The sequence below is a fragment of the Gymnoscopelus braueri genome (assembly GCF_963280865.1).
Source record: "Gymnoscopelus braueri genome assembly, chromosome: 2".
NCBI lineage: Eukaryota > Metazoa > Chordata > Actinopteri > Myctophiformes > Myctophidae > Gymnoscopelus > Gymnoscopelus braueri.
In genome coordinates this window covers 22,692,060-22,716,215 of record NC_137604.1, presented here as the reverse complement: position 1 = coordinate 22,716,215, position 24,156 = coordinate 22,692,060, and the positions used below count along the sequence as shown (strand labels likewise).

The 24,156-nt window shown below is 42.2% G+C and overlaps 1 protein-coding gene across 1 annotated transcript; it reads left to right on the top strand.

Annotated features, from left to right (window-relative positions):
* On the top strand, positions 1–18,556 carry tapt1b (transmembrane anterior posterior transformation 1b). Its single transcript, XM_080450538.1, has 14 exons — positions 1–189; positions 3,877–4,007; positions 4,332–4,450; positions 6,141–6,303; positions 6,996–7,131; positions 7,501–7,598; positions 8,276–8,345; positions 8,769–8,849; positions 9,518–9,627; positions 12,677–12,736; positions 13,942–14,010; positions 14,462–14,538; positions 15,275–15,447; positions 15,739–18,556. The coding sequence occupies exons 1-14, from the start codon at positions 6–8 to the stop codon at positions 16,014–16,016; spliced, it is 1,749 nt and encodes a 582-aa protein (XP_080306664.1). The 5' UTR covers positions 1–5; the 3' UTR covers positions 16,017–18,556.
* Positions 18,557–24,156: the final 5,600 nt, after the last annotated feature.

Genomic DNA, 24,156 nt, shown 5'->3' with positions numbered 1-24,156 from the left:
TGAAGATGGCGGACTCTGTGTCGGCGGGTTTGGGAGGAGAAGAGGAGAAAGAAACGGAGAAGGAGGGCAAGGAGAGGGAGAGGAAGGCTACCAAAGCGGAGAGGAGCAAGGAGAGCGACGGCATGACGGAGACGCGGAGCTTCAGCGACAAGAGTGGCAACAGAAAGGGAAAGAAACGCAACCTCTCTGGTGAGAGCTAACCCCCTTTAGTACAAGTGTTACACCGGAACCCGTGACCTATCGTAGACGGTGACCCCTTACCTTAGCAGCGTGTCATGGTTTTATAATTTGAGCAAATTTAACAGAATGTATCGTATGAACGCCGTTTTTATTGTATGGTCACTACGTCATGTTATTCTGATTAATGCGGGGAATAATTTATTTGTTTACTTGTCACAAGGCAATAGCAAAATAATGCCAAAAGACTTTAACGACTTGTGTAAACGGGGATCTATTTTGGAAAAACATTTTCCATAATGTGTAATCACCAGATATATATATTTATTGTCTGTATTGGTTGTTTATAGATGTTTAAACAACCTCTAAATAACAACCAGTCATTTGAGTGAAATGATGTGGAATTATAAAATAGCCAACTCTGGTGGTCACACAATTCGGCTGGTCACCGCGTTCGGTGCAACACGTGTTTTAGCCGCTCTGGCCAGCGTTTGTTTTGTTTTGTTTTTGTTGGCTCAGCTTCACACACATAACTAGTGTTATCTGGAACACTCGTGCAGTATGCATTGCATTTCCTTTTGCATGCAGAATGTGCACAACCTTCACGTTGCAGCAGGTTGCACTACCTTAACCAAGCTAGCATGGTCTCTGTAACATACAGTGCTTTGCTTTAACTGTAACATTAGCCAGCTAACGGGGTGGTTCATTTCCCTTCATGTGCATGTAAATGTAAACCGATAGGAAGAAGCCCGACCCTGATCTGCAGCATTGGTTTTAGATGAGTTTGATTGCATGATTGAACTTTAATCTTTTAGTTGTTGCGAGTGACTGACACACTGCAGCTGCTTATTGGCATGAGTGAAATGTGTGGCTGCTTCTTGTGGTGGAACCATAGGGGTGGAACAGACTGTATGTACAGTCTACGATCATGTCATATCACTGATTGTGTGTGTGTGAGAGTGTGAGTGTGAGAGAGAGAGTGTGTGTGTGAGAGAGAGACACAGAGAGAGAGAGAGTGTGAGTGAGTCGAGCATGCAAAAACTGAATGTGTTTTGTACGCTATGTTCTCTGGCAGTGTCTGTGCTTCATGGCTGTAACTGGAGTTACACAAGCACGTTGCTGCCCTTACAATCAACTTTCTGAAAGTTTCGAGTGTGCTTCCTACTAGTAGGAAGGAATGTGAAAGTCCCATTCACGAGGGGTGGGGGGGGGGGGGGGTGTTGGAGCTTGGGAGAATCTTGAAGTAACTTTGGGAATGTTAAGGTAACTTCTGGAATTTAGGGAATCTGTAGGAATCTATACTTCCAGTATTTTTGTATTATGCAGTAGAACCCAATTGTGGACACATCACACATGTGGTTTGTTGTCCTAGACCTAGACAAACACCCCAGAGGTGGCCTATTCCTTGTGTGTGTGTGTGTGTGTGTGTGTGTGTGTGTGTGTGTGTGTGTGTGTGTGTGTGTGTGTGTGTACATATGAATCATTGTCCGCATCCCTTGGGGTTATTTCAGGCTAAGGCCACAAACGCTATCAGCATTATCTTTATTTGTTTTATTGAACCTGTTTTCTATCTCTCTCCCTTTGCTCTTACTCTACCTCTGTCCTCTCTCTTCTCATGGAATACTACAAAATGATGGAGCGTGCACGAAAAATAGAACTCACTCACTGCTTTGGTTACACAAATAAAACCGATTCTGATTCTACAACTGATTTCTGAAATACATTAAGAGGACAGTCAGCAGCAGGGGTCCGCTATGTTATGTCACACCTGTGTCACACGGAATCGGAAGTGATGCCTTCGAAAAGCTCTGATTCTCAGATGGAGTGCACTGCACACTGTGCCGACAGGTCAGACTCTTTGTTCGCATTAATGTGCATTCTGTGCAAGCACATCGTCTCTTGTCAGGGTGGAAACCTCCAAAACGAAATGTCCAAAACTGTTACTCTTCAGGATTCAAATTCAAAAGTAGCAGATCTACAAGCTCGAAACGTGTCGCAAGCTTAGAGATCTGCTACTTTTGATGCTTTTGTGTGACACTGACTGTAGTATGATCAAGTAGGGCATTAATTTACGAAAAAACACAAAAAGTTAGAATATGGAGATGGGAGGTTTCTGCCCGACAGCGACGATATACATCCAGCCCATATGAACAACAACTGGATGTCTTGAAAATGCCGCTGCTGAAAGACCGACAAATGTTTTTATTTCTCTGGTTCTCCTATCCCACGCTCCGTCTCCTCTGTGAGAACTAGTTCGCTCTGATTGCCTTGAACTTGACAGACTGCAGTTGACAGCCAGCCCTGATGAATTAGATGAAGCGAGCCCCACCGCCACTTATGAAAGGTCTGACTCCTGCCGAAGATATTTTCACACCTAGATGATGAGCACACGAGACCTCAATGTTACTGGCTAGCGCTCGGCCTAATGTATTTACCGCACAAGGGTTTAGTCTTGAAATTCGCAGGATTTAGTGAGTCAGACTTAATGTTAGGTTTGCAGCATAGGGTTAGGTTAACGCACACAAGCATGTATTAAAGGATCATGAGATGTTCAACATCCTATTTCATAAACGTAAAAGTCCTTTATGGTCCATGTACTGTGACAGTGACAGTAGTCCTGTTGTATTTTCTGGATGTTGGGTTGTCACTTTACTCAAATTCCTTAAACATCATACTTGATAATAAACTGCTTATTACTGCCAGTGATGCAAGCAAGGCAGGGGTTGTTCAGAGTACAAGAACGCTCGCCCCCAAAAATATGCTCGCCCCGGGTCAAATCCGACGACCTCGGAACAGTCGCCCTACGTTTTACACCTAACCTTATTCCTAAACATAACCGTAGTAAAACTATGCCTAAACCTAACCTTTTTTCTTAAGCTTAACTTCAGTAAAACTATAACTAACCTTAAACTTAATCCTAACCTTATCCTCAGTAAAACGAATACAAGAGGGGCAATGTGTTTTGGGACGAGTCTTCCGGTGCGGTTACTGTTGCTCACATCAGGAGATGTGAACAATGGTAGATCAGGAGTATTTGTATGATCCTCCACACACAGGTTCATCAGTATTGCCGAATTCACACCAGCAGTGGCAACGATTTGTTCCGCTGCGTTTTTCCTCTAAATGGCTCGCTGTGTACAAAACGTCTGAGACACCCACTTCACCTACGTGTGTACACCTGTGTTCCACGGCCATTTCAGACCACACCGTGGTTCTGGTTGGCAAATGGCAGCGGAAAAGTCGCACTGTGGGCTTGTAGATCTGCTATTTTCGGTGCGTGACACGTCCCGACCGCAACCAAATATAAATCAGGCATATGGACTCAGTGAGGAGCTGTTGATCATTGCAGTGTGTTTCTCTGGTCCGCAGACCTGTCTCGCTCTGGTGAGCTTCATCAGTGCTGAATAGGGCTGTCACGATTGTGACATTTTACATGACAATTAATTGTCACACAAATAATTGCGATATAACGATTGAATTGTGTTTCTTGTCGTTGAACATAATTGGAACATTATGAATAATAGGCTATTTCCACTCTATTGGAAATGTTTTGAAAATATAGGAACATTTTGAACATGGAAATGAGTATTGACGTTTATGCAAAAAATAATTGCGATTATCTCAAATAATTGTGATTACAGTATGTAATAATTGTGACAGGCCTAGTGCTGAGCTGCAGTGTGTTTATCTGGTCCACAGACTTGTCTCTGGTGAGGTTCATCAGCACTGAGCTCACCAGGGGATACTTCCTGGAGCACAATGAGGCCAAATACACTGAGCGCAGAGAGAGAGTCTACACCTGCCTCCGCATCCCCAAAGAACTGGAGAAGGTAAGGAATATGCACGCACGCATGCACACATACACATGCACTTATGCATGCACGTGCACACACATAGATAGACACACGCACACACATACAGACATGCTTATACATATAGACATTACTAAGATAAATACATAAAGATGATATTTTAGAATATGCTTTGACAGAAAGGTATAACTGCCAGGTTATGTAATGTTAATCATTTTCCGTCACGACGCATTTACATAACGTTAGATTTATTCAAGTTCTGACATGCAGACTGTCATTACCGCTTGAACATGCTGTTGTGTGTGTGTGTGTGTGTGTGTGTGTGTGTGTGTGTGTGTGTAGTTGATGACGTTTGGCTTCTTCCTGTGTCTGGATGCCTTTCTGTATGTGTTCACTCTGCTGCCCCTCAGAGTACTACTGGCTCTGCTCCGCCTCCTCACCCTGCCCTGCTGCGGCCTCAGGTAACACACACACACACACGCACACGCACACACGCACACACACACGCACGCACACGCACACACACACACACAAATCTGACTAGTTTTTATTGCCAGGTATGTTTGCACATCCGAGGAGGACATCCAAGGAATTTGTCTTGATGATGTCGATGAATTAATTACACTGAAAGCAACAGTACAGAAACATTTACAAACTCTTTACAGCTACGTTATGTAGCTATGTACGTTTGTATGTAGCTGGAAAGAGTTTGTAAATGCTTCACGTACGTACGTAGGTATGTATGTATGTAGGTACCTACCTATATGGAGATCTCTGTATCTGTCATTCCTTGTACCTTTTATGCCCACCAAAATGTAGATGCAACATAGAATTGAATGGAATCGTAATGAAATACAATCGTGAGGCCATTGTAGATTCCCATCTCAGACACGGGTACAGCACGGACATACACATACATTTAAGCTTGGGAAGGCAGTGGCTCAGGATGTAGTGTCCACTTGGGAAACGAAAGGTTCCCGGTTTGATTCCCGGCTCCCCACTGGGTTAGTGTCGAAGTGTCCTTGAGCAAGACACTGAACCCCTAACTGCTCCCGATGAGCATGTTGGTGCCTTGCATGGTTTCCTCTGCCATCGGTGTGTGAATGAGTGAATGTAATGCATTGTAAAGTGCTTTCGATAAAGGCGCTGTATAAATGGACCATTTACCATTTATACTCGGTTGTATGATGGTGTCACCAAAAAGAGCAGGTCTACAAGCTAACAACACGTCGCATCACGTTTTGACTGTTTTCATCACTGTTTTACTTCATTCGACATGCTTTAACCCTTTAACCACATAAGCTAGGGCTGGGAAGTTAGAACATAGAAACAAACTATCGATTATATTTTTAGCGAGTATTTCCTTTATTATTTTTATAATCGACTACATCAATTTGGCATTATTTTACAACCATGTAGCTCTTAGTAAATCTACCTTGGCTTGGACTCTTATGACATTATAGCTGATAATAAAATCTTCTATGCAGAAAATGTATGTGTTTTTAACTTTCGGCACCTCCATGTTGAAGCCTATTTTGTGCTTGTCATTATAGGCATTTTGTTTTTAAATATTTCAAAATGGTTTAAAAATGGCTGAACTAGCAGAGCTTGTAGATAGGTTATTTTCGACGTAGCCTTGTCCATCGATGGAGCTGCGGGGTGATATGACTTTAGAATGGTATACATTTAAGGTCCAACTGTCGACAATCAGTGTCAAGTTTCAATCAATCAGTCTAAATATCATCAATTCAACACAATTCAGCAATGTACCTCCATGTTTTATATCTTTACTGATATGTCATATGTCTTCTAGACAGCAGGCTAAAGAACAACAGATTGTTTTCCCCATTACATTATAGAAAGATACAGTGAAAAAATAAAATAATTGTCATTCAAATTATGTCCCAGGCCAGCGAGCCCTATTTATTGTTAACACATATTTACACATACAGACACATACTGTACAGTACATAGCTGCATGTGGAAATGGGCTCAACGGCCTGTGTAATACCACCATGCGCCTCCAGAGGGAAGCAGAGCTCCTTTTGAGTCTGACAGATTATCTGTAATTAGAATGGATTAACTCACCTTTAACCCGCAGGAATAACCTGTAATCTGCTCTTTTTTTACTCTGTGTGTGTGTGTTTCCAGTGGTTCGCGGCTGCTGCAGCCGGCCCAGGTGTGTGACGTGTTGAAAGGGTTAATCATGATCCTGTGCTACGTCATGATGGGATATGTAGACTACTCCATGATGTACCACCTCATACGAGGACAGTCTGTCATCAAACTGTACATCATATACAACATGTTGGAGGTACACGCGCGCGTGCAAACACACACACACACACACACACACACACACACACACACACACACCCCCACACACACCCCCTTACGAAGATAAGTGACTGTCAAATACTTTCTTGAATGAATAATCAAGATAATTGTTCATGATTATTTTTTTAATATATCAATGAATTGAAATTCAAATTGATTTCTTATAAAAATGGATTAGTCTGATAAACCTATTTTAGGGCCGAAGAGGCACGACATAATTGTCAACAGCGTTGCACAAAAACATCAGAAATAGCTGATTTACAAGCTCACAGCACGTCACATTCCGTGTAAGTATGTAGATCTGCTATTTTAGCTGTTTTTAAAAGTCTTTAAAAATCTTTGGAAATGTCAAATATCAAATATTTTATTTAAATTCTTTATTGGTTTGATCAATTAAATCGATTAGTTCGATTAACTGGTAAGTTATAAAACTATAACTTACATTTGATGTAAACACCAAACCAGCTGGTAGACTTGATTGTTCTTTATCACGTGGCAATGAATGATTCCTTGATCCCTCCCTTTCCCTTCCCCCTTCCTTTCCTCCTTCACTTCCTTCTTTCCTTGCACACTTCCTTTCCTCCCTTTCTGTCTCTCCTTCTGTCTTTGTCTTTTCTTCCCGTAATTGTCTTCTCGGTTGTTGTCCTCCTCCTGCCTCCTGTCCACTAGGTGGCGGATCGCCTCTTCTCGTCGTTTGGTCAGGACATCCTGGATGCTCTGTACTGGACGGCAACAGAGCCCAAAGAGAAGAAGAGAGCTCACATAGGAGTCATCCCTCACTTCCTCATGGCTGTTCTCTACGTCTGTATCCATACTCTGTGTGTGTGTGTGTGTGTGTGTGTGTGTGTGCGCGCGAATAACAGATCTACACGCAGAAAATAGCCGATCTACAAGCTGATCTTGTAGATCGGCTATTTTCAGCTTGTGACACCAACGTGAAACTAGGTACAGTATAAATCAGGCTTATGGTAGATCACCAACTAAAAGCCTCAAATATGAAAGTCACATCGGTAGGAAAAGATGGATAAAAACAGGAGGCGGCATTGTATAGATCTCTGGGGGACTCCGGTCAACTAAGTATACCTGTATAGGCTTTTAATGAGATTTTGCAGTGTACTGTATGCGCACACCATGTGACTCTGTTGAGTTTGTTTTCCTGAGCGTCTCCTCTCAGTTCTTCATGCCATTCTCATCATGGTCCAGGCTACCACCCTCAATGTAGCCTTCAACTCCCATAACAAGTCACTGCTCACCATCATGATGTCTAACAACGTGAGTCTCACACACACACACACACACACACACACACACACACACACACACACACACACACACACACACACACACACACACACACACACACACACACAGGTTAAATAACCTGAGTAATACACATGTGCGCGCAGCTCTCACACACACACACACACACACACACACACACACACACACACACACACACAGGTTAAATAACCTGAGTAATACACACGTGCCCGCAGCTCACACACACACACACACACACACACACACACACACACACACACACACACACACACACACACACACACATACACCCCATATGAACACGCTACACATGTGCACACACACACACACACACACACACACACACACACACACACACACACAGGATCAGTTACAACACTGTTAGATTCCAAAGGAGGGACATTAAGCTGCAGGGTGATTAAAGTTGAATCCGTACTGTTTGTGGTCGTTGTCTCCCTCCTTATGGTTGTATTGTTTTACCGTACTGCACCTGCACCACTTACAGTAGATGGTGAAAATAACGTTTTATTCATTAAAATAAGTCCAGGATTATAGCTTTTAAGATGCCCATCAGTCCTCATACCATTCAACTCTTGAGACTCGAATATTTAGACCCATGATATGCTGACATGAAAGCCATAATTACTGTTTGTCCCTCCTCTTTGCAGTTTGTGGAGATCAAAGGGAGTGTATTTAAGAAGTTTGAGAAGAACAACCTGTTTCAGATGTCCAACAGTGGTGAGCAGTGCAGACAACCATCAACCCATTATGCCATTAACCACTATTTTCAAGATGTCTTTTTGACGGAAAAAAAATCATTTTCAAAAATGTTTTGAAGTATCCGATCTATAAGTTCACAACATGTCACGGTGCGACACATTTTGAACTTGTAGATCTGCTATTGACAATTGTTAAACATCTAAACATTGTATCGGTATTGGTGCAGAATTTCCAATCGATGCATCCATTTATGTCCAGGCATTTGATCTCAGAGAATTGGTTGAAGGTAAATTGAGTTCAGTACCATGTCTGTGTTGTGCGTGTGTTGTCCGTGTGTGTTGTGCGTGTGTGTGTGTGTCTGTGTGTGTGCGCTCGTGCGTGTGCGAGTGTGTGTGTCCAGAAGTAGGTTAATCCTGGATTGATGTGTTATGTTTTGTGCAGACATAAAGGAGAGGTTCACCAACTACATCCTCCTGCTCATCGTGTGCCTCAGGAACATGGAGCAGTTCTCCTGGAACCCAGGTAACCGTCACACTCAAGTTCATTCTGACTGAACTGCACTGCAGTATACGGCAATGGTTCTCAACCTGTGCGCTGGGGCCCACTGGTGGGCTGTGAGTATATTGCAAGTGGGCCCTTAAATAATTGGCATATATTTTCTTTACTACCTTGAGAAATTAGCTTTCATTGTGATAAATAGGAACTTTAAAGTATTATATTCTAAGCTGGAACTATCGACTGGAACTATCGACTGATTGATCATTAAAATAAACATGCTCTGAAAATGCACGTGGCCCACCCATCTGACCACTTAACACGGCAGCCGAAGGTTGTGAACCACTGGTATACCGTATGACAGTCGGTTGGAAACCACCTTGTACTGTATGTCCAAAAACCTTTACTTTTCAGGAAATGGATGCACCAATGGATCCAATGTAATTAGTATATATATTATTATATACATATTATAGTTGAATAGTGAGACAGAGATCCTGTGTGTGTGTGTGTCTGTGTGTGTGTGTGCGTGCCCTCGCGTTTGCTTGTGTGCGATGTTGCGTACTAGCACAATAAGTGGTGTAATAAAGTGACCAGGCCAGCCACACAATGCAATGTATTCTTCTTATGTGATGAGATCATGGACATTAGGTATTGATTTGGGATGATGTCATCAATGATTGCTCTGATCCCAGACCACCTGTGGGTGCTGTTCCCTGACGTCTTCATGGTGATAGCCTCGGAGGTTGCCGTGGACTGCGTTAAGCACGCCTTCATCACCAAGTTCAACGACATCGACGCTGGCGTAAGTCTGGTCCAGTCATTCTCAACCGTTTTCACTTCAACGACCCCCTCCCCAGTTTGATATCGTTGGATGGAGAAAAAAAATGTCCAAAACTGTTACTTTTCAGGATGCAGATGTACAAGCTCGAAGCGCGTCGCTTCGTGCCACATTTCGAGCTTGTGGATCTGCTACTTTTGATACTTTTGTGTGACGCTGTAGTGTGATCAAATAGGGCTGTAATTTACGGGGGAAAAAGACCCCATTTGACACAGTTTATTTTTATTTCTTTATTTGGGACCTCAATCTACACTGTAAAATGCTCAGTGTAAACTCTGAGAATGTTGCATTTGTACACTCTCAGAGTTAAAGACCTGTCCATTTGGATTTGTAGTGGTACCCGGACTCTGTGTGTGTGTGTGTTTTCTGTGCGTGTGTGCGCCAGGGCTTTTCCCGGCTCAAAGCGAGGCAGAGGTGGTACTTCAATCATGATCACCTGCATGTGCGCGTGCACACCACCTTCATCTGGATAAAACACCACAGTGTCTACATACTTAATTTAATGGAATAAAATAGAGGGGCCCTGCCATTTTGAAAGCCATTGTTTTTTTTGTTCGTTTGTTTTTTTCTGGCTTTTCTGCCTTTGTTGATAGTTACAGTGGAGATTAGTCAGGAAACAAGGTGAGGGAGTTAGGGAGTGACATGCAGCTTAATGGTCCGCCCAGCCCAGGAATCAAACCAGGGACTCTCTCTCAGGCATCATCATAATAATAATAATAATAATAATAATAATAATAATAATAATAATAATAATAATAATACATGACATTTATATAGTGCTTTTCATGGTGCCCAAGTCGCTTTACAAGACAAAACAAACAAAACTACTTTATCAATATACAGAGGAACTAGTCAAAAACAAGGTAAAATCTAGCAATAAAAATGACACCAAAAAACTGATAAAACAATTAAAATTACAAGGTTAAAAACAGGGTAAATGTAATTAAGTCGGGAAGGCAAATCTGAAGCAGTCGGTTGTGAGGGCTGTTTTGATGTGAGTTCCAGAGGGAGGGGGGGGGGGGGGGGGCAGCAACTGAGAAGGCCCCGTGTCACTGCAGGTTTGGTGCTTTGTCTTGGGGACCACCTGGAGGTTGGCATCACCAGACCTGAGGGAGCCGGAGGGGGCGTGGTGGTGAAGGAGTTCAGATGTCCAGGTGGCTGGGGCTAGATCATTGAGGGCCTTGTAGGTGGTGAGCAGCAATGAAAGAGCCCCATTTTTGCACTCCTTTTAGATCGCCAGGTCTGTCGGAGGAGACGGCGGGTAGACGTATTTACGGGGGAACAACCTTCATTACATGAGCTGAGGACCAGAACAGATGCTTGTATTTATTGTAGGGCTTTTACGTTCCTTCAGAAGTCAGCCGGCACAAAATCCCAGGCAGCCACCTGGGATTTCTGTACACAGGAAAAACCCTGTGTGTGTGTGGGGTTGGTTTATTGAGTGCTGGCTGGTCATGTTTATTCAAGCAGGGAAACTTAACTCCTGTGTGATTGAGGAGGAAGCAGTACATTGTGGTGCTGGTTTCTGCTCCACTGGCCTACATTCAGCCTGCACTTCTACAACCTCTCACTCTCTCTCCTGATCGGTCTCACGTGCAAGCTCGCTCTTTTCTTAGACCTCTCTTCACTATAAACACACTCACACATAATAATTATAAAATAAATAATTTGGTCCCCAGGTCTTTGGGTGTTTTTTTTGTCACTGTATATTTGCACATACGTGAAATTTGTCCTCATCATTTATCCATCCTATAACAACTAGGAGCAGTGAGTGCTATTCTGCGGCACTTGGGGAGCAATTAGGGGTTAAGAGTGTTGCTCAGGGACACATTGCTGGCCTGGCCTGGAATCGTACCTGGGACAACAAGGGCCTCTGGCTTCCCCAGGCCGGCTCACTAACCAGTCACATGGCGCCCCACACACACACACACACACACACACACACACACACACACACACACCCACACCCACACCCACACCCCCACACACACACACACACACACACACACACACACACACACACACACACACAGCGACACAGCCACTTACGCATTACTATCAGAATATAGAGCTTTAACTTTTTAACAAAAGCTTTTGTTTTAACCAAAACAATATAATTTACACTACCTTTAAAACCACCTGGACCTTATTCTGTGGGATGAACATTTGGCAAAAATAGACTAGCTATTTGTGGTGAAGAGATTTGGTGTGAAGGGAAATACTAGAGGACCTGGTATAGAGCCCTGGGGGACCCCAGTCACAAGTATATAGGGTTTAAGTGGTTCAATAACAAGCCAGTCAAGTCTGACTGCCCATCCTCCTCTACCTCACCCTACCACCTTCGCCCTCTTCTTTAATTTGTCCAACTTTGGGTGGGGGTGGGTGGGCAGGCAGGGTGTGCAGGGCTTACGTAATGAACAACTCCTGAACAAAGAGATTAACCCCTTTATCCCCAGTGTGTCAAACTCAATCGAAAATTACCTCTCTGTCTCTTTCTTACCTCCAAGTACTTAATACACACACATACGCGCACACACGTCGTGTCACTTTATTTTATTTCTTATTTTATTTCCATTTCTATGCAGGTTTTGTGTTTTTAATTCTGTATTGTGCTGACCGGTGTCTTTACAAGCTCGAATGCTTTTCTTTTATTCTTTTTTATTTTTCCATCGAGGAAAGGATTCTGATTAAGCCTGTGGGCTTTTCTTGCACAGTAAAATGTCTTGTGGTTCATTTCTATACATTGTGCTAATAAAACTAAATCTCTCTCTCTCACTCACTCACTCACTCACTCACTCACTCACTCTCTCACACTCTCTCTCACACTCTCACACTCACACCCTCTCTCAGGTGTGTTGCTTTTGTATCTTTTCAACCTCTCTCCCTGAACTGACTATTACACTTTGTCAGCTCAGTGAGCTCACCAGCAGCTGTTTGGACATGATACTAATCAATCTTCTGACTTCAATCGTCTTATCTTATCACCATACACTGTCCATGTCTTGTCCCCCAGGTGTACGGAGAGTACCGAGCCAGCCTCGCCTTCGACCTGGTCAGCAGCCGGCAGAAAAATGTGAGTGACTTTTAGTTAAGTGGTTTTCAAAGTCTCCGTGCCCCAAGGCACACCAAAGGGAAAGTTAAAATCTCAAGGCACACCTGCATTAATGTCAAAATAGCCTCTATAACATGTGTAATCACACTCTAAAAGTTTATTTTTTATTTACTAACGACAAATTGAAAGTTGAACCACATACGGTAAGCCCTATTTCATACTTAAAAAGCTTTCAGAAGGACATGGAGGTTGTGGATAAGCTATTTTAGTTGATTTTACGATTTTTTTAATTAAATAATTTTGCATTTCTGCCTATAATGACCAAAAAAATGTCCAAAATAGGGATGCTAAGTTAAAAGTGATTAAAATATATATATTTTTTGGATATAGAATATTGCAATAATAATGTGTGGTTGTCACTGTCACAGTATTCCAAGGCATACCGTTTGGGAACCTCTGATCACTGATATGGATCAGGTTCAGCTTGACGTCATAAATGTAGTTTCTGTAAAGTCCTGTTTATATATTTACTATATGAGGGTCCTGTACATCCACATACACTGTCACTAGTCCTGTGTTGATGGTTCCCCAGAAATAGTTTTTTGAGCTGCCAGCATCTTTCTGCCATGCATTTCTATGGTAAAGATGCGCTTGAGCTCTATACCATAGAAATGCTCTTCTTCCCAGTGCCGAGCATTGCGTTTCAGAGTGCCCTGGGCACTTCAAGTACAAAATAGTTAAACGTTTGGAGAGGAGTGCTGACGTCGCTCATCAGTGTCACATTTGATCATTTTGATAAATTACAGGATTGTCAGACACTGCCACGAGGCTGTGTCTGACAATCCGGTAATTAACAACCTGACTTTGAATCATTGATTACCACAACCATGAGAAGTCCATGTTTACTGTTATTTCAGCTAAACTATTTGTGCTGACAGGACGTTTGAGCACAGCAACAGTTGATAGGTTCTAACATAGAAGGCATCAATAAACGCTCCGAAGGGGTATATTACATAGAAGGCATCAATAAACGCTCCGAAGGGGTATATTAGTAAGAAGCGCTCTGGATGTGATATCCAAAGCCCTCCTCTACTCAAAAAAGCACTTTTGTGGACATGACCCTAATGTTGCGTTGTCTTGCAGAAATATCTTCCTTGTGTGAACTCCTGTTGCTGACTGTGACTGAGTTGACTGAATGCTGACTAATGCTGTTCTTTTCTGTCTAGGCGTACACAGACTACAGTGACTCAGTGTCCAGAAGAATGGGCTTCATTCCCCTCCCTCTGGCTCTGCTGGTTGGTATCACGTTGTCATAACACACTCGGGACATAAACACAACCACCCACCATCGCTCACCTAAATGTCTCCGTTTATGTCGAATGTAGGCAAACCACAGCACAGCGAGGAGGAAGAAACACAGTCCCTTAGCATGCTGTGTATTGATCACGTACATCAGTAGTTCGCAAACTTTTTCATGTCAAGGACCCCCACAGTATTTGACCGCGAACCCGCGTCTGAAAATATTTTGTGCCAGGGAACCCCCTATACAAGATTATTTTAATTGTAGATCGGCTATTTTCAAATAGCAGATTTATGTATGTTTAAAGTGGTTAATCTGATTTTTATGCTATATCAATACATTTTTCTGGGGGCCCCCTGGAACCCCCTCAAGGACCACTGGGGGTCCCCGGAGCCGACTTTGGGAACCACTGATGTAAATGTATTGATGTGGTTGTGTGCTTCCAGTTGATCAGAGTGGTGAACAGCTCAGTGAAGATCCAGGGCTCTCTGTCCTTCATGTGTGTTCTGCTCTTCTACCTCGGGTAAACGTTACACCCCTATCTCCTTATCTCTTGTTTAACCACATAAACCCTAGCGTCCCTATTCTGGGGCAAACATTAGTTGAAAATAGCTTATCTTTGTGAGCTTGAAGATGGGGTAATTTTGGTTAAGATATTTAGTGTGAAAAAAAGAGAGATCCTGCTTCACTGTCTTCACTTACAGCAAATAAAAAGTATTCTATTGCGAGTACAGTTCATCTGGCAGAAGGCCAGTTGGACCGAAATGTGTTACTCTCAATAAAATACGCGTTTTGCTGTAAGTGTGTGGGATCTCCATTGTTTCCTGTCTCATGCATGGCTGCCTGCTTCTACGCACCTGTCCCAGTAGGTGAGCAAAAGATATTTAGTGTAGAATAAAAACAGGATGGGGCCTAGTAATGAGCCCAGGGTGACTCCAGTCAACTAAGTATGGGGTTTATGTGTTTAAAGGGGCATGAAAGTTTAGGCTGATTTAGAAGTTTGCTTTCCTGTACATGTTAAAAACTCTCTGCTGAAAATAGCCGATCTATAAGCTCACAACACATTGCGCTGCGACGCATTGTGATGCGTTGTGAGCTTGTAGCTCTCCTATTTGTGCCAACTGTTGGCCTATTACTGTATGACATGCACAAAATAGAGATGCTGGGGTTCATGTGGTTAACCATGTTAATGTGCAATATTTAACAAAACGTATTGCAATGTAATTAATTTGCATGTGTCTGTCTGTCTGTGCCTGCAGGATTATGACTCTGAAGGTGCTGAACAGCATCATTCTCTTGGGGACGTCGTGCATGTTCGTCAAAGAGGCCAACATGGAGGAGAAGCTGTTTGATCCTCCTCCTTCTGTCGTCTCCAGCCGTGCCAACTCCAGAGCACACCGCCCCAAACACACACACACTACTACACTACAAGGTAACACACACACACACACACACACACACACACTCTGTCTCCTCTCCATCTTAAATATTGAAGGATGTAGGTATCATATTCATGGAGTTGTAAAACATTGTTATACCATGGTGATACGTCACAGTGTGCCACAAAAGCTACGCTTTGTAAGCTTGCAAGCAGCTATTTTCAGCAAAAGCTTTCCCCACAACAACAGAAAAACAAAAAAGACACACTAGCATAGAGCCCTGAGGGATTCCGCTCAACCATACGGCATAACCATAAACGCCTCTGCCCCGTCTCAAAAAACAGACCCAGTGGCAGAGAAAGGAGGGCCGTCGTCATCGGTGCCGTCATCCGCCATCTCGCAGCCCGCCCACCCGCCAGAGAGCAGCCACCCTGCCCCCACGCTGGCCAAGAGCGACTCCGCCTTCCTGACCACGCCCGACGGCGACGAAGACGAAGACGACAAGAGGATCCTGAACAGCGACACAGGCCTGGAGGGAGACGCAGGACTCAAGCACCGGACGCCAAAGAAAGACCTGCTGGAGATCGACCGCTTCACCATCTGTGGCAACCGCATCGACTGAGGGGGGGGGCGGGGGGCAAACCCAACATCCATCCTGCCAATGGAGCCTGGTTCAGGGATCAGACAAACACTTTTGTTTTTGTGGGGCAGCGGGGGCGGTGGGGGACTCGTTCTGGTGCAGCCAACCCCTATGAACCCCTTGAAGCCCTGCTTTGAGTATTTATTGCTATTTATTACCGACTAAACCCCCAGGGCATTTGGCTGTGATATGACTGTCGTACAGGAGAAGGCCATAGCAGACTGGAATACCCCTCTACCACTACATATCCCCTGACCACCACCGTAGCGACCAATTACTTTGGGATGGACTCGTGGTGGTCATCCTGGCAACCCGGGAGACGATGAACACGTGAGGGGGGGGGGGGGTGGGTGGTGGTGGGGGAGTGAATGTTCTGCATGGCCGCAGAACAATAAATATGAGCCTACGGGATGAAAACACACATGCTTTTGTGATGTCATACGGACGGCACCACCATGTGATTGTTAAAGAGCGTTGCAGCTGGACTGTGTGAGGAAGCGTTCATAAGCACAATCACGTGTTGGCCCGAGGAGTGCACCAAGGAGTGCAACTAGGTTTTTTTTTTTTTGACAAGGAACATAAATGTTCTAGATTTTTAAGGTTTTCAAAAGTTGGAAAAATATTTGAAATGTTTTTACGAATGTTTTTTTTGTTTTTGTTTTTTACTATTGGTCATGTTCAACAGCTGAACTATAGGTCATAGACCCCAAACAGTGCTCTTGCAGTATCAAGTTTTGTTGCGGTCATAAATAGGGATGCACGATATTCCAATTTTGGCCAAAACACTATGATTTCCATGGTCATACCGACCGATATTGATAGGGTGTACACATTTACCATACACCTTTTATACCTGACACTGTTACACTGACTAGATTTTCTGCCATTTTGCACACAAATCGCTGCACATTATCTACGGAGTCATAAACATGTATCATACTAATTTTGGATTGGCAGTTTGTGGGAGGGCGTATTTGCCCCCCCCCCCCCCCCCCCCCACAAAAAAAAGCCGAAAATCATGAACACATTGTCCGATTGACCCCAAATTTGAATTACATATTGGGGCCTCTACACAACGCAGAGCCCAACATCGATTTCATGTTTTTACCAATTTTCACCGAATTAAGTACACGTGATCTCTGGAGTCATGTGACAATGAGCAACACCTTTTTGATATTCTTTACGGTTTGATGATATTGGCTGACATTGGCTTGAGTGAGTGAATGAGTAGGGGGGCCTATTACTTACAAAAAACACCATATATTATGAATGCAACATCCAGTCAACCCCAAATTGGAATTGCAAGTTGAGGGGCCTCTGTAGAGTGCACATCCAATAATGTTTTCACTTGTGCCCATAGTAGGCGCCACAAATGCGGAAAAAAACCATAGCATTACGTCGTAGAAACGCTATTAACCCCCGCAGCTTCCTCGGGTCCTGTCGGCTGCAACCCATGACTTACACAGTCCTGGGTAGGCCACCCAGCCTGGTGGCGAATCATGTGTGCTTCACAGAGCACTCCTTTCTAGTACTATAACCGTGTTCCTGGGTGCAGATGCAGATTTTCTAAAAAGGAAACATTGCTTTGTTGAGAGCTGATTTCTTAGGCCTACTGAACACTTTGTTTCCATAGGCCAGATTTAAATGAGCTGCGATATAGAAGTGTGGTATCTAAGATATGATCTCAATATGCTTTTGCGTTCATTGATTCCCTCCAAAATATAGCGCTCTTGTCAGATCTTCAGGTGGCTTATTAAGTTATTAAACAGTTGTATCTTGCTCCCTCCTCCCATGACTGAAGCTGAACAAATTAGTTGTCACTTCAACAGACTGAAATAATTCCACACCGCACACATCATCTCCTGTGTAGGTAGATTAACACTAGCTGTTTTTCCATCGACGTGGTTGGCACGTAATTCATGTCATCATATCGGCGTGACATATCGGGAAACATTTTTATATCTGTCTGATACCGATAACGCATTTTTAAACAATTATCGGCCGATATACCGATATGGTGACCGATATATCGTGCATCCCTTGTCACAAACTAACACGCCCATTTCACTGCTTTGAATTCTGAGTTACTTAAGTGAGCCCAAGTGTTTCCAGTTGAGAGAAGGCACATGTTTACATGAGTGCTCATCTGGCTTTCACCACCTCTGGGTTCTTATTGCTAGGTCACCCTGCTAAGTCTGCCTTTTAAGTAATAGCTTGGAGGTTTTCGAATTAAGCCAGTGGCATCGGTATTGTTACATTTGAAGAGTGCTGGGCAGTATATCGACTTCCTATATTTTTACTGAACCATATGAAAACATTTAATGAAAATAAAATGAAAAAGTTGGAAAAAATCATTCAGAAGTATAAAGGCAAATTATGGGACATTAAAATGATGTCTGTCTCTTTAACCTTGACCCTGCCTACTTGTGGTAGTGGGAGTCTTGGCTCTGTGGAAGGAAATCAAAGAGGAGTCGGTCAGATTTCAGTAAACAAAGACATGGAACTCTAATGCATTGTTGTATTCTTTATTTCAGCAGTTCTCAAACCTATTTGTGCCAAGGACCCCCAAATTGATAAGCATTTGGCCGCGGGCCACCATCTGAAAAGGTTTTGTGTCAGGGACCTCCAAAAGAGAAGATTTATGTTAAAAAAAGTTTATTGCAGATGTACAAGCTTGCGGTGCGGCACGCTGTGAGCTTGTATATCTGCTATTTTTTAATAGCCAATGTATAAAATATCAGTAACGGGTTAAAAAGATTGTAATGCTATATTAACAAATTTTTCTGGAGAGTCCCTGGAACCCCCTCAAGGACCCCTAAAAAAAAGAATATATATATATATATATATATATATATATATATATATATATATATATATATATATATATATATATATATATATATATATAGCTAAAATCTAAAATGACAAAGATGCTTTCCTGGTTTTAATGGGTTAATTGAGTAAGATTAAACCGAAATCTGACTATCAACACATAATAGAATAACATTTGGTACATCAATATTTCACTATCAAGTCTTATGCCCAATTCACGCTCCGTCGTATGACGTCGTTTGCCGAAAATAGCAGATCTACAAGCTCAGCTATGTTCAGCGCACAACACGTTGTGCGGCATAGTATAAATCGGGCCCATCTAAAACATTGCCATAAGGCGTGACCACCTTTCTGGTGGCACTAGTTTTTACTCCATACCAGGATAGATTTGTAGAATGTTTCATCTTGAATGATGTTGTGTTTATACGTAGATGAGCCTCTTTGCAGTATTATGTTTGTTGCTTACCCCTCCTCCTCCCCTACCGAGAGCGACATACAGCTGTGGTATTCCATCCTGCCAGGAAGTTAATTTCATTCACCTGGCATTATTGCCATTCTCGTTTACTAATCTGGGATTAGCTAGACATGGGATATCAGGTGAATGCAGTTAACCACCTAAGCCCTACATACTTTCATTGTATGATGAATAGAGAAAATAGGCGATCTTACAAGCTCACAATTCATTGCTTGCTTTGTTAGCTTGTAGTCACTTAGGAAAATATTTCATACTTTTTTTTAAAATTGTCCCCTAAAATGACATGCCCAAAATAGGGATGCCCGGTTGAAAGTGGTTAATTTATTCTGGGATAGAAAACCAGCTGTATCGAGGTCCCCCTCACTGACCAGAGTTGGGAAGCACTGAAACACACACAGCTTTCTTCTCCATTGTTGATGGAATGGAGGCTGTGGTTCAGAGATCTGTTCATCTTCAACAGTGTGTGCTCGTCTCTTGGAGCGTGGCACAGGCATACAACATCACTATCTGAACCATGTGTACCAGTTCATCATAACTGATGATGTGTAAAGTACTGAAATACTGTGACTGGCTCCTCGTGAAAGCAGCAGCATCTGCAGTCAAATCATCAGCATATAAACTAGACATTCATTAGGAATTGTTTGGTCTTTTTGCAAGCACCTTTTTTTTCTCCACAATTTAGTCGCCATGCCTATTCCCCTCATTTATACTATAGTCCCTGTCACTGCCAACTCAGTGGTCCTCAAACTTTTATTAATTTCAAGGACCCCCATAACTCAGAGTGTACAAATGGAACTACTTCAAGGGAAGGGCACGCTCAACTCGAGGATGGTCTTGAATAAACTGGTTACAGTTTCGGCACGTAGGCCTTCCTCAGCTGAGGAAGGCCTACGTGCCGAAACGTGTCCATTTGTTTCTTTGGTTGACTGCTGCTGCGGATCTTCCAACATTATTAAAAAAGGCTCCTAAGACTTCTACAGAGAATGCGGATTGTTTCTTCCTTTTAGTCTACAAATGGAACCACATGTTTTTGGTTCCATTTGTACACTCTCAGAGTTGCAGACCTGTAAGGGTGCATTTGGAACCCCCTCAAGGAACACTGAAGGTGTTAGACAGTAAATGTACCCCGGGGTCACCTGCACCTTAGCATGCCTTAAGGAATCAGATTTGTTCTCTATTGACATAGAGCCGCACGATTTATTGCTAGAGGTAATGCAGCTTGAGATTATGAAACACCCCCAACAACTGTTATCATTGTGAGTATTATGAAATTATTTCATTGCACAGTTTGCATGCTATGTCTCCATCTTGACTGTCAACCTGTGAGAGATCTGAAGGAAACAATTTCAGCGTTATTCAGTGTATTAATCGTATACATTTTTACACAGACCGTTCTATTATGTTGGTACTAACTTTCATATCGTTGCTGTCGGGTGGAAATCTCATATGTCAAAAACTGTTACTTTTCAGAATTCAAATTCCAAAATAGCAGATCTACAACTCAACACACGTCACTTCGCGACACCTTTTCAGCTTGTAGATCAGCTACTTTTGTGTGACACTGTAGTAGGGCACTAATTTATGAAAAAACGAAAAGGTTTTAAAATAGTAAAATATGGAGATAACCGGTTTCTGCCTGACAACAACAATGTGTGAGTGTGTGTGTATATATATATATATATATATATATATATATATACACATACATACATCTTATTAATTGTGTGTGTGTGTGTGCGCGTGTGTGTGACGGAGAGAATTGTCAGACAGATACACACATACATGCTGTTACATTCTGTGTGTGAATTATGGTATCAAAGAATGCAACAGATAGAGTGTGTGTGTCACACAGCATAGTGCATGGATGTTTCTCTACACTGTACGCATCATGTGAATCAGACATCATTTAATGACTTGGGTCTCAGTATGAACCATTCGTACAACCGGTCTGCACCTTTTTATATCGCATCCTGTATGGGGAGGTAAGAGAATAAAACATTGTTTTATTTATATCTATTGACTGGTGTGATATTGTCAAACACAAACATGGAGCGTGGCCGTGTGATGATATGAAGATGTTTGTTGTACTTCAGAGTGATGTGGAGGACATTTTGTCAACGGCCTATGCACCCTCGACTCAAAGGAGCAGCAAAGGGCTTAAGTCAAGTAAGTCAAGTTTAATTCATTGTAGGGCTGCAACTATTGGATTATTTTCCAATATTATTATTCTTTTCTAAATTCAATGAAATATAAGTGTTATTTACTTTGTCGCACAATGGGGTCATGCCAAAATAGTGAAAATAGCAGATCTACAAGCTCAATGCGTAACATGTATATCTTCTCACCTATGATGGCATGCCCAAAATAGGTATGATTTATTATAGATAATATTATATAGATACATTATTAATTATTTTATTTAAAGGTAGGGTAAGTGATATTTTTTGGTTAAAACTAAAAGTATTTTGTTAAAAGGTTAAAATACTATATTCTGATAGTTCAAGTTCCAATTTTGCATGCTCATTTCTTAGTGTCATCACTTCCAATTTCACTTGTTTAATCTGTATCCTGATTGAGTTCCCTGTCCTGGTTGGATAAAATTGGAAATGAAACTGAAACGAAAATGCATTTTCTGTTTAATAAAGAGGTGGAGAGACAAGGAGACTCCTTTTACTGAACAAACACTCTATAGCAATGAGTACTATCAGAATATAGAGCTATTTAACAATTATTTTAACCAACGCAAATCACTTACTACCTTTAAGTATCGATTATTTTTTATAATCCAATCTATTTGTTCCATTATTGCACCCTTCTTCATTGTACATCCATTTCACTCAAATATAATTAGGCCAGAGTGCCTGAAAATAACACATCTTTTATTTACTTTAATTACAAGCTAAAATATAAACCTTGGTTGTAAAAAAACAAAGTTGTCCTTTAAGCCAGAGTGCCAGCCATATACTGTAACTGTTACAGTGCATCCCTGGTTCAGTTCCTGGTCAGGACTCAGGAGACCTGTGTTGAATGGCTTCCTTCTTCAACTATTCTGTCTCATCAAAGTACTTGTTGTTGTAGAACAGTGATTCTCATCTAACTTTTAATTTCAATTACCCCCAATTTGATATGCATTAGGCTATGGACTTTGATCAGATTTGATAAGATTTTTTTAATCTATCTGTCTGTCTGTCTCTGGGTCCCCAGTTTAAGAACGTACAGTTGTTTTTTCCCCCCCCATGAGGTCTGTCATTTGGTCCAGAATTTCCTTCTTACTGGCTATGTACTGCAGTTATAGAGATAACAGTGAAACTGATCAAAATAGCTGCTCTAGTATGTTCTCTAGATGTATTTACTTGTCCATGTAATGGTGAAGTTTAACCATCCGTCATTTAGCTGGGGACCCACTGGAGCCCCTTTAAAGACCCCTGGTGGTTCCCATATCATACTTTGTTGAGGACAAAATGTCCTCACACGGACCCAGAGTACTATACCTCCCCTAAGTGGGGGCATTTTCCCAGTCACTCACATCTATGAGTCACACTAGAACGAGAAGCAATTTCAGGATTAAAGCTTATGGGTTTAGAATTAAGGTTGGGGCAAAGGTAAGGGTTATGGTAAGGTCTGTAGTAGTAGTGAGGGATAAGGTTAGACTTGTTAGTGGATGAGGGCCGTCAATGAATATGTCAAAGGTGTGTGTGTGTGTGTGTGTGTGTGTGTGTGTGTGTGTGTGTGTGTGTGTGTGTGTGTGTGTGTGTGTGTGTGTGTGTGTGTGTGTGTGTGTGTGTGTGTGTGTGTGTGTGTGTGTGTGTGTGTGTGTGTGTGTGTGTGTGTGTGTGTGAGAGAGATAGAGAGAGACAGACTTTGGACCCAGGAGGTTATACATGACAACAGGAGTTCAGCCTGTACATACTCATTATAGATGAGGATTCAGTTTTCCGACTAACACTGTACTCCACTGTTCACCCTGAATGGCCACTGGGAGTGGGGCTGTCATCACACACTTTCACACACCGGGCTTTTCTCTGAGGGTTCAGTTCTCTTTTCAGATCATTTGTCAGTGATGGAAGAAGTACTCGCACATGTTTTACAGTACTTAAGTAAAAGTATCAATGCTGCAATGTAGATATATACTCTGTCACAAGTAGAAGTCCAGTATTCATAAATGTACTTGCGTAAAAAGTACAAAAGTGTCGGCATCAAAATATACTCAAAGTACCAAAAGTAGGCTCACTCATTGTGCAGAATGTCCCATTTCACAAGTTCAAAATGATAAAAGATCTTTTGAAAATAGCCGATCTACAAGCTCACAATGCATCACGACGCATTTTGAGTTATTTTTACGCATTACGGCTATTTTCAAATGGCCGAAATATATATAGGGAATAGGGCTGAAGTGGTTAGTGTGTTTTGTGATAATAATCTAAATCTACAAAGTAACTAGTAACTTCAAAGTAAATTCAAAGAATTGTAGTGGAGTAAAAGTACAATATTTGCCTCTGAGATGTAGTGGAGTAGTTAGTAAATGTATTGAAAATGGAAAATAATCCAGTAAGTTAAAAATACCTCAATTGTACTCAAGTACAGTACTTGAGTAAATGTACTTACACCATTACCAAATGTAATGGTGTAAATCTACACCAGCCGGGTGTCGCTGAAAACATGTATTTTGAGTTGAGCTAGGAGACATTCTCTTTGCTCTCTAGCCATTATGTCAATGTTATTTTTGTTCTGAGAGATAGTTTGGATTACATATCGACTGCCACCTAACTCAGCAGGTTTTCAACATTGGAACTTCAAAGGAATGTCTCTGTTCCT